We start from the raw sequence: 12,489 nt of genomic DNA, 5'->3' as shown, positions 1-12,489 counted from the left end.
CCCTAACCGCTCCCAGATATCTAATTGGAAAACTGAGGCCTGCTGTTTAATGTGGAATCTGAACCACATGTGTTTCTTGGCCACTCCAACTTCTGTGAGAAGTGAAAGTTGCGGCCTGAATGGGATTTGATCCCCTGCTCTCTGGATCATGAACAGCATGCCATGCCACTACAGGATTTTTGTTTTAGAAAAAAAAGAAAAAAATATGACCATTAGCCTTACATGCATAACAGAAACGCTAGCTGTCACCTCTTGAGGTGATGCTTGACATCAGTAATGTTCTGTTTATAAATTTCCCCTCAATGGTAATGAGAAACCAGCAAAAAATGGCAGCTGATTTACAAGGAAAATTTTGGACCAGTGCTAAGGAGAGATGGAGATGTAATTCTGTGTAAAGTGTAACATCTCCACGTATGTCACACTTACATATAAATTGAGACACTTTAATTCTTTCTTCCCTGTACCATTCTGCATACTCCACAAAGAACACTGCACTCACCGTGCATTATAATGATCACTGAACAGCAAAGTTTTGCATTATGGCTTTAACAAGATAGAGTGGTATCCTGTATGCCAAATATTACCTCTACAAACTGCTGACACCACATTCACTGGCAATGTTCGCTAACTCATGTTCTTTCTGTTCCCTCTAGCATAAACGATTCTACCCATATACAAGTAAATAGTAGTAAATTTCCTGCATATGCTCATTCGCAATTGTTTACTTCCATTCACTCCATTGTAAACCATGCTTTAGGTGCTTAAAATTGGTGTCTGTGAACTCAGGATAATTCCGCTATGCAGCGCTGTGTGGGTGATTCGCTGATCCGCATGCTAGGCAGCACAAACCGCTGTTGTAAGCTGTTCTTCACATAGCAAGAATGTGTAAATTCAACATTTTTTTACAAAATATTTGCAGTGCCTTTTAGCAGCTAAAATTTTGGCAGTACATTTCTTCCATTGTCTTCTTCCCGCGTAAAAAGATTTCTGGGTAGGTTTCAATATGTCTTATTGGACTATTCCCTGCAAGACTATAAGAATAGCCACAGAGTTAGGGGAAACTGATATTGCTACAAAAGATGTAGTAACTATTGGGTCTTCACCTCTGAAATAAAATGTTAAAGGTGTACATTTAAGGACCATCTGAGGAATTTATGTCATGAGCGATAGTGCCACGAGTTTGGTTGCGTCAGGCAAAGAACAAAAATGTAGAAACAAGAAACAGGTAAGGGGCGGAGGGGTGGTAGGGGAGAGAAGAGAACAGTATTGCCAGAGAAAGCATTCTCTGTACGCAGTAGGATATAATACTGCACAGATGCAAGCAAAAATGGAATGCTGCTTGTCAGGCTTAGTTAAAAGCGACTTTGCATACAGTTTTAGCAAACACAAGTGTGCACCTGTCAGTCATTAGTCAGGACCCCCTTACACACAAAGATATTGTATCTGCATGGTAAAGGTTACATGGGTAGGTGACAATGACAGTCATTTGGGGGACAACACTTCAGCACGGGAGCTAATGGTTTTCTTAACCATTTGGAATTGTTGCCACTTGTTGGTGAAGGGTGATTTGCAATTATTGAACTGGGATTCCTTGGTGAGCATTATGCTAAAAGCATTCTTTTGCAGTATACTTTTTAACTGTGTGGAACTTTGATACATTGGGAGCAACAACTGCACGCAAGACAATGTTGGAAGGTGCACTGATCATGAAGGATTTTTCAACTGAAGTGCAAAAATGTACAGTAAGGATAGGTTACCATGATAATGTATTGTCAGGCACATGGAAGTTAGTTTTATTACTGTAGGTACCAATTTACCACAAGAAGTATTGTAATGGACTCACTAGAGAGTAATGTAGAACTGGATAAAATGTATTGTTCTGTGAACAGAAGGGTAGTGAACATTAGTAATACAATCATTGAGTTTATGGTTCCTGTTAGCCTAGATAATTTTGGCTTGGATGAGATTAATCTGCCAAAGATCTTAATGACTGTTACTTTAAATGTTTTGGGTAAAGAACATATTGAAACTATTACTGCATCTGTGTTATGCAAAAAATGAATAACTTACAAGGGAGTGATCAACAAGTGATGGGAGCTTTACTATTACAATTCATTTATTTGTTTAGTAAAAATGGTCCATTACCAACAACACCTGTCACTCAACATTGTACACACATAGGCATAATACTCCAGTTTATAGGAAGTTATCCCATGTCCCAAAGTATCTCCAGGCTCCAATGGAAGAATTCATTGATCACCAATTGCAGAAGGAACAACAGAACATTGTGTTACTCTATGGGTTGCAGGTGTGGTCACTGTTCTGAAAAAATAATGGTATGGTACTAAGAAAACACAGATTCTGTTGCAATGTAGGGTATACACTGTCCAGTCACATCAATGTGACCCCCCCTATCAAAAGCATGGCTAACAACCTTCTGCAGTGCGGACAACTGTGAGATGTGAAGGAAGAGAGTCAATTAGTTTATAGAAGGTACCATCACAGATGTCATGGCCAGCTGTACTAGTTTTATCAGCTGAGGATCTTTGACATGACAAACCCAATCGAGGAGCTTTCACAGATTCTCAACTGTGTTTAAATCTGGGGAGTTTGGTTGACAGAGGAATATGGTAAATTCATCCTAGTGTCATCAAAACACACACATACACTGTGAGCTGTATGAAATGTTGCATTGTTCTGCTGGTAGACACCACCATGCCAAGGGAAAACAAACTGCATGTAGGATTGGACATAGTCGCACAGATAGATGCTTACTTATAATGACCCACTGAGTCTTTCACAGTGACAAAATTGCCCTATGAATGTCAGGAAAACATTCCCCCAACCGTAATCCCCCTTCCTCTGATCTGGACCCTTCCAATGATTGTTGCAAGGTTTTTGCATTCAGTCATTTCATGCTGTACACACCTAATAGTCATCTGTCCAATTGAGCATTAAACGTGATTCATCTGAAAATACCATCTGTCGCCACTATGTAGACTTCCATTTGTGATACTGTGTGCAAATTTCAGCTGTCATCACCAGAAAATGGCAGTCAGCATATAATGTATTAATGACATATTACTGCTGCTGCCACCAGAAGTGTACAGGGAGTTTATTCCCACCTACACAAAACTTCATAACACAGAGAACATGAGGGCTCATCAATTACTTATGAGGCAATGTAGGATGAGCAAATCCAGTATCACATAATATCCCAGTCGCAATCTGGTACATTATTCGATGGTCCACCTACAGTAGATGGTTGCCTAATGGGTGATGGAGACATTTCACTTCCTTTTTGTCAACTGTCCATCTCTATCTCCTGCCGCTCCCACACAATTTATGCTTCTCTGGAACAATTATTTTATTCTCAACCAAATCTGATTTACTGACGTATCTCTCTCTCTCTCTCTCTCTCTCTCTCTCTCTCTCTCTCTCTCTCTCTCTCTCATTCTCTCTCTCTCTCTCTCTCTCATTCTCTCTCTCTCTCTCTCTCTCTCTCTCACACACACACACACACACACACACACACACACACACACACACACACACACACACACACACTAATGATATGTTCAAGTGTGCGTATATTGTGGAAAATTCTCAGTTAATTTGCTACAGACATGACAATAGACTGCCTCCATAACCAAATTATTAGTATTGCTTACTTTGGTGCAGAAGGATCTTGGTTGAAATCTGGTACCACTTCAGATTTATTCTGAGGCAAGGAGATTTGGTACAAGTTCTGCTCAGCTTTGGTGGGGCCAAATGAGGAGTTGCTTGAATAAAGAAGCACTGGCATCATCAGGATCCCTCCATTGGGAATAACAGCTGGAAGGATTGGCGACATGCTGATCGCATGTCTCATTATCATCGATCACTCCTCGTACTGACTTGTAGGCAGAAGTCAGCCAATCAGAACAGGCCTAAGCTGTAATCCACAAGTAGTGTTTATGTTTACCAATACATGATGACATCTGTATGTGTTATGTCATGAAATAATAGAAATGATCTTTGATGAGGGATATAAGAAGATAAGGTACATATGAAACACCACATAAATCTCAAGTGGGTGTCTGACACTGAAAATTTCGTTAAATCTGTTTAAAACAATTGTGTATCTCTCTTCACATAGGATCTAAATTGGGTGTGACAACACTTATCAAAAATAAATAATGAATACCTTACCGTGTACTGCCTGGTGCACACCCTTCTGCAGGTACCTCCTGAAATTTCATAGATGTATTATGCAACAAATTAAAAAAATGTAAGTAAGCAAAGAAGTAATATCAACAACTTTCTACTAACTACACTGAGACATTTGTTAACACTGGAATGTTTTCTGTTGTAAAATGTGGAAAAAGTAGCACAATTTGTAGTGAATAGTCTGCAACAGGTATACAGAACATATATAAAATTTATTCAAGTACAGATACAAAAAAAAAAAAACAGTATAAGAGAAATATCTCAGAGACTAAGCAAAGAGAAGTGTTTGCTCATTGTGAATGAGAAATTATGCTTTCAGATCTGCTTGTAGATGAATTTCATCAGTGAGTCAGCAATAATTTCTGGTGGTTGATATCTTGTATGATTATCTTTTCACAACTGGGGTTCACAGATATGTGGTCATATGACTAAATTATTTATTTTTACAACCCACTATAGCAATTTTCGCTGTTGACTATTATCACATGGAAATAATTATGCTTAGTTCATGTCACAACCTAAAATCTTTTGACATATATGAACGTCTTCATCACATTTTTGTGATGTATCTTCAATTTTGATGTTTCCTATATACAACACATCAAATCACCACCTATGTACAATATATACCATTTTTCATGTATACAATGTACAGAAGTAGTAATTTCATGCAAAAGATGTTAACAATGGTAAAGCTGAAGACCCAACAAAGGGATGTGATGACACCCTGCATATATGACAGATGATTTCTAGGTTCTGACATGTGCTTACATACAATTATTTCCATGTGATAATGGTCACATCACCAATTGCAATAGCATGTTGCACAATTCCACAATTAACAGTCAAAGACAAACATGATGTGATTTATTACATTCAAATGCATTGAAACTTACAGATGGCAATTTAGGACGAGGTGCCACCACATAATTTACTCATTGAATTAGTACCCCATTTGTATGAAATAATGCAATCAAGGAAGGCTATCACAGCTTCCAGGGTAAATCAACAATACAGCTTGCTCTAGCCTGAAATATCCTGTGACATCATAACTGTTGCCAGTTGGCAAAATAAAAGGTCCAAGATCTCAGTCCCAGTTCATAATAAACTTTTGCCCAAAAGTGTCAATGTCATGACTGCACAATGTCACACAAATGGAAGCTATTCTTCAAAATTTGATCCACATATCACAATCACTACCCAATATTATTCACTGTAGCTTTGTGCAGCTTAATAAATGGTCCACTCTGGAAGACATTCTCCTTCTCTGTAAATCTGACATTATTATACTTACTGAATAATGATGTGCTCCACCATGAAACAAATGAAGGAAAACACACATTCTATAAACCCTGTATTTAATACTTATATACACCACTGCAACAGGCTGCTGATGCACTACACTTTGAATATTCCACCAACAGCATCTGCATGGGCTGCAACCAGATGCTGCCTGCAGTGAGCTACACAACTTTTGCACACGGCAAGCATCTACCATGCTGTCTACTCCAGACCTAATGATAAGCACAGTGCAGCAGGCACTTGCTCTCATATTGTGCTCATATTTAATGTCAGTAACTGCTTGCATCAGTACCTGAAATGTTTCTATGTCATAAACTTTTATTTGCTTGTTATTGGAAGAAGAATAAACTTTGCTTCATAGTGGCCACACTGTTGTTTGCATCTTGCAGTATGATACAACTGGTGATGAGTGTGGTGTTCATTTCTCCCCGTGAGCAGCAGCAGGCTCATATGGCTGTTATCATGAACCTGTCAGTCACAATGAATATGCAGGCTTCCAAGCCATCAGCATACCCACTGCACTTTCCCCCTTAGGACAATGTGGCCAAGGACTGGGAGGTTTACATGAAGTGGCTTTGGCAACACATTCTTGCTTTTGATTCCACTAATACAAACATGTGGAAGGCTTTCTTTCTATCTTTCTAAGATTTATCCTCAGGCCTAACAGCTGTTGTGCCAGTTGGCCCCACTCCAGGAATCTGTGTTACTTTCATTTCATGAAATGTGAAGTTGTTGTCAAATTATCTCCATAAATGAAAATGTCAATAAAGTTCTATTGTCGCAAACAGCCCCATCAGACCTACCAGGCTTGCACAGCAGAACTCCACAGCCTCAATCACAAATGCCAGTGTGTTACCAATGCTCTTTATGAATCCTATGCTGATTCCATGGTCTGCAAAGCCATCATTCAGTTGGCTCCTGATAAGGAAGCAAATCAGTGAGCACTACAGTACAAGAATCAATCTTTAACTGAAGTGTTAAATACTGGTCAATCTTCTGAGGCATCTTGTGCTGCTAATGATCAGATTGTGGTTTGTGTTTTTGATAGGGGATGAGGCTAGCACCACAAATTTGTTTGGCCTGTGTGCTTCCAATGCTTCTTGTTTTTCTATTTTATAAATGGTGCACTTCATTGCCCACCTGGTTCCTTACCAATAGTTAGACTTTCTGTGTTCTGAGTTCTCGTCTCTTTTTGAAGGGTGTAGGTTGCACCAGGAATTTTGCAGCTTATGTTACCCTGAAGCCTTCCCAATGGCTTTGTGCAATCAAGTGAAATCAGAAATGGACAGGCTGATATTGCTGAGGTCATACAGGCTATTACATCAAGTTAGTGGTCTACACCCAACATGACTTTAAAAAACTGTATGCTCAGCTTTGTGTCAGCAGTGACTTTAAAGTTTCACTTGACACTCAATCTCTCATTGGGGACCAGTTTTTCTTCAAAACTTAATTATCTGAAGCTTATATAATGATCCAACTGGATGAGGATTATAAACAGCTCTTTGTGATTAGCACATCCTTTGGGTTGTACCAATATCAGCAACACCTATCGAGCATGGCTAGCACAGCTGACGCCTGTTCTGGGGTGCATCAACTATCTCAATGACATCATGAGGATGGGTGTATCCATGGAGGTGGATTTACATAACTTACACACCTTGGTCGTATATACCACAGAATTGAAATATTGAAATGCAACTTGGCCAAGTCACATTTTCTTCAGCTATGTGGGGTTTGAGGGTTCTTGAGATGGTGTTAAGCCTTTATGCCATTATTATGTCAGCACAGTCACAGCTCTGCCTGCTCCCACAAATGCCAAAAAAGTCAAAGCATTTTTAGGTAAAATCGCTGACTTTCACAATTTTATTATGGTTGTGGCTGAGTTGGCCCAACTTCTCCATGAGATGTTCCACATGAATGTTCTTTTCCAGTGGATGCCAGCCTGCACAAAAATGTTCACACTTTTCATATCTAAATAACTTTCCGCTCTTTGTTTGGCAATTTTCCATCCTGTCCACAAACTGGTTTATGTGCATAAATACCTCTCAGGATGTCCTTGGGGCCATTCTCACTCATTGATATGGGGTGGTTCCAAAGGTCCAATAGCTTAACCATAAAAAAAATGCTCAGCTTTGCTCCACAGCATTACTCACAAGTTGAAAACAAAGGGCTTGCTATCATCTACACCCTCAAAAATTTTTGAGTGTTCTTGTATAGATATAAGTTTCACCTCACTACTGACCACAAGCCCTTGGTTTTGGTGTTTAATCCACCTGCTTCATTGCCTGACAAAGAAGCACATCAACTCCAATGTTAGGCTTTGTTTCTATCTCACAACAGGTATGAAACAGTTCTGGCCTACTGTTCATCATGTAAATGCTGACTCTCTGTCCGAGCTTCTGATGGGACCACATCCTACTTTTGATCAGGAGAAACTCCTATGTTTTCACTTAGATGTTGAGATGCAAGTGCAGTGGATGGGTTTCCTATTAAGTGCTCCTGGACTGCAGCTGATGTTGCTGCCAATCTGGTCTTGTGTCAAGCTGTTCACCTCATTCAGCATGATTGAATGGATAGGCCGTCAGGCAGTGCTACTGACTTTTTGCATAACTATTTTGCCTCTACCACCATCTTCAGAATGTAATAGTGCTGTTTGCCTAGTTATGGATGGGCTGTCATCTAGGGTTGTGAGCCCGGATGTCCTGTGGTGGGATGTGCTTCTGCTCCTACATCAGTGACACTGGTGGGACTCGAATACAAGTTATTGACCCCTCAACATATGTTTTGGCCTAACATCCACAGTGACACTGTATATCTTTTCACAGCATGCTCTCAGTGTGCTACCCAGCAGGCAGTACCACAGTCGAAGCTGTCACAGCATCTGTTCATGTTGAGTTTGATAGGCACTCCACAAATTCTTACTGGTTGGTGATTTTTAATGCTTTCTCTATGTTTCCATACGTTATCCACTGGCATTTATGTAAGCCATGGCTATAATTCAGGCCCTCTTCACAATTTTTTCTACTGAAGGATTGGCTTATATGCTTGTGATGGAAAATGGACCACAGTTTGTGTCTCACACCTTCCATTATTTCTATGCTCATCAAGGAATTCATCATGACTGCCTTCCTTTTCCATCTCCAATGTAACAGTTATGCAAAACACCTTGTCTGGACATTCAAGGTTCAGATGAAGAACTGTGCTACATACTCCTCCATAGATAACACCTTGGCACACTTCTTGAGTTCCTACAGGTTTATGCTGGTAGCAGATAGGAGTCTGGCCAAAATGCTCCAAGGTCACCAACCATGCACTCCCGTGCATCTGCTGCCACTCCACCAACAACCATCGAACACCCCTCGTTGTGGTTTGCTCCAGGCTCTGTGGTCTGGGCTTGGGGGTTTGGAGACTGACCAATGTTGATTCTGGCCACACTTCACAACTACTGAGGCTGCTGCCTCTCACTGTATGGTGCACACCAGTGATGGGCTGGTGGCACGCCATGACCATTTGTGTAACACTACAGCAAGCACTGCATGCCTGTCACTGCCTTCACCTACTCCTTGACTTCACTTTTTTAAGCTGTTCAGCATGGAAAATATTGTATTAACATCTGTAGCACAATTAGTCAAGCTTAATGTCAGTATTGACAGTTTCATTCCAATACATGTAATGTAGGACATTCCTCACGCTATCCCATGAAATGTGATTATTTTAAAACCCTAATCAGTCCTGAAAAATATTCCTATAAACCTTCAAAGAATGAAAAGCTCTAAATGACGTTTTTACTTGCTGTCATAAGAATTGACAGGATATCAAAAGTAGAGCCGAATTTTTTTCAGTTCAGTGTCAACGTGTTTGAAAATCTTTCTGAACTTCCAAATGCTCCACAGGATTAACACACTTCCTTTTGCGTACAGCCACAAAGAATATTCCTGGATGGATTAATACATAAAATAAAAGAAATTCACTTATAGCTAAGTGATAAGTAGTGCATAGAAACACAAAAGAAACCAGCATACACATTACCTTCTGAGCTCTTGCTCTTTCTCTAGCAGAAGTACACACATTCACTTTCACAAGCACACAAACATACAAACACTGAAATGTACACTTCTACAGACACACTAAGACTGACTGTTGATTATCAATTATTAAGAGTAGTTGCCTGGGTAGATTGAGGAGGAGAGGGAAGAAAGTCTGTGGTGGGGAAGGGGTAGATAAGAATGCATGAAGTGGGGCAGGCAGAGCATGAGATGCACGAGGTGAGGGGGCAGGTAAGAATGGATGAGGCAAGGGTGGGGCAGGGAAGGATGCACAAGGAGGGTGTATCTGGAAAGGGTCAGGTAGGTTCTTCAACAGATGACTCAATAGCTGGGCAATAAGATGAAAGCAGTTCAGAGGAAAAAGCTTATGGAAGATGAAGAAGTGGAGAGGGAAGGGGAGGGGAAGAAAGAAGAGGAAAATGGAGATAAAGTGGAGACGAGAAGGGAAAAGGAGAGAGGTGGATAAAGGGGAGGGGGTTGTTACAGGATGCAATCATTACAAGTTGAAGATCAATAATACTCTCCTAGAACTCAACACAAAGAACTAAAAGCAGGAACATTAGTGTTTAATGTCACATGTCATCAAGGTCATTAGAGATGAAACACAAAGTTAGATTGTTTCAAGGGTGGGGAACAAAAGGAACGATCCTGGCATTTGCCTAGAGTGATTTAGGGGAATTATGGAAAACCTAAATCTGGATGGGCAGACGTGGATTTGAATCATGAATCTCCTGGTAAGAATTAAAATAGAAGTGTTTGTACTGTAATATTGCCCTTCAGAATAAGAACAGTACTAGTGCATAGTTTTGTCCTGACTGTGACTGGCAGTAACTCCAGCACAATACTATGTATTTGTTAGTATCATGTATTTGGCACTGCATTTAAACAAAGTAGCTGAAGGCAGCCATGTAAATGGTTGTATGTCACCATATTTTTCAATGATAAACTTCACTGTACTATAAAACTGTATTGTTCTATGTAATAGCAAGAGGTTGAAATTAAGATGAATGGGACACAAAAATAACTAACAGGTGTAACTAAAACAATTAAATTAACTATTGTGAATACAACACAGTTGAAATCAACATAAAGTGCTTTCCACAATAATTTTTTAAGATCTTTCTATTCACAAATTTCTGCTGCTGAACCTTTAGTTCTCAACAACTCAACGAATTACTAAAGATAACAGAAGTATTCAGCAATGATATAAATACGGTTTTTGGAACAGACAAATGTAAGACTAATAGCATAGTCAATGGAAAACACACTAAACAAGATTACATATTGGATAACCACAGCGACTGCATAGAAGCGATGGAAAAACAGATGCCTATAAATATCTAGGATACAGACAAAAAATAGGCATAGATAATACAAATATTAAAGAACTAAATGAAAATTATAGACAAAGACTAACAAAAATTCTGAAAACAGAACTGACAGCAAGAAACAAAACAAAAGCTATAAATACTTATGCTACACCAATATTGACCTACTCATTTGGAGTAGTGAAAGAGTAACACAGACCTAGAAGCACTCAATACACTTACACGAGCACAATGCCACAAATATAGAATACATCACATACATTAAACAGAAAGATTCACATTAAGCAGAAAGGAAGGAGGAAGGGGATTTATTGACATAAAAAACCTACATTATGGACAGGTAGACAATTTCAGAAAATTCTTTCTAGAATGAGCAGAAACTAGCGAAATACACATAGCAATCACTGATATAAATACATCGGCTACAACACTGCAATTTCATAACCACTTCTACAACCCTTTAGATCACATAACATCAACAGATACAAAGAAAGTAAATTGGAAAAAGAAAACACTACATGGCAAGCACCCGTATCATCTAACACAGCCACACATCAATCAAGACGCATCCAACACATGGCTAAGAAAAGGCAATATATACAGTGAGATGACTGCAATACAGGATCAAACAATAAACACCAGATATTACAGCAAGCATATTATTAAAGATCCCAATACCACAACAGATAAATGCAGACTTTGCAAACAACAAATAGAAACAGTAGATCACATCACAAGCAGATGTACAATACTAGCAAATACAGAATACCCCAGAAGACATGACAATGTAGCAAAAATAATACATCAGCAGCTTGCCTTCCAACATAAACTTATAAAACAACACGTTCCCACATACAAGTATGCACCACAAAATGTACTGGAGAATGATGAATACAAATTATACTGGAACAGAACCATTATAACAGATAAAACAACACCACATAACAAACCTGACATCATACTCACCAATAAAAAGAAGAAATTAACACAACTAATCGAAATATCCATACCCAATACAACAAATATACAGGAGAAAAAATTGAAAAATACATCCAACTGGCTGAGGAAGTCAAGGATATGTGGCATCAGGATAAAATTGACATTATACCAATTATACTATCAACTACAGGCGTCATACCACGCAATATCCACCAGTACATCAATGCAATACAGCTACATCCAAACTTATATATACAACTACAGAAATCTGTAATTATTGATACATGTTCAATTACCCAAAAGTTCCTAAATGCAATATAACATATACCGTACAGTTAAAAGGAAGTCACGCTTGATGAAGGTACGCATCACTTTCTACTTTTGATCAGACATAACATCTGAGATAAGAAAGAAATAATAATAATAACCAACACAGGGGACAAAGAGCATATTTCAGGCAAATGAATGATTACTGTGATAGATTTTAATATTTTCAACTTTCCTTCATTTTAAATGATTTTAAATGTTCTTTTCTGCAATACAAAGGAATGGGTGCTTATTTATCATGACATTTGTAATTTATGTATTACAACCCCCACAACTATTTTTTTTGTATGTATGCTAAACAGCATTGGTAAATATTCTTGGTTATTATAACAACAAGC

At 38.9% G+C, this 12,489-nt stretch overlaps 1 protein-coding gene across 1 annotated transcript in view; it reads right to left on the bottom strand.

The window, feature by feature from the left end:
• Nucleotides 1-12,489, bottom strand: part of LOC126295242 (uncharacterized) — a 148,596-nt gene that overhangs the window by 16,649 nt on the left and 119,458 nt on the right. Inside the window, exons 8-9 of the mRNA XM_049987598.1 lie at nt 4,192-4,229; nt 3,672-3,934 (exon numbers count right to left, since the gene is read on the bottom strand). Coding sequence (XP_049843555.1) covers nt 3,919-3,934; nt 4,192-4,229 — 54 coding nt within the window. The 3' untranslated portion in view covers nt 3,672-3,918. The remainder of the gene's footprint in view (nt 1-3,671; nt 3,935-4,191; nt 4,230-12,489) is intronic.

The sequence above is a fragment of the Schistocerca gregaria genome, chromosome 11 (genome assembly GCF_023897955.1).
Source record: "Schistocerca gregaria isolate iqSchGreg1 chromosome 11, iqSchGreg1.2, whole genome shotgun sequence".
In the NCBI taxonomy this organism is placed as follows: Eukaryota; Metazoa; Arthropoda; class Insecta; order Orthoptera; family Acrididae; genus Schistocerca; species Schistocerca gregaria.
The sequence above is the reverse complement of the archived record's forward strand: the minus strand, read 5'-3'. Positions and strand labels throughout refer to the sequence as shown.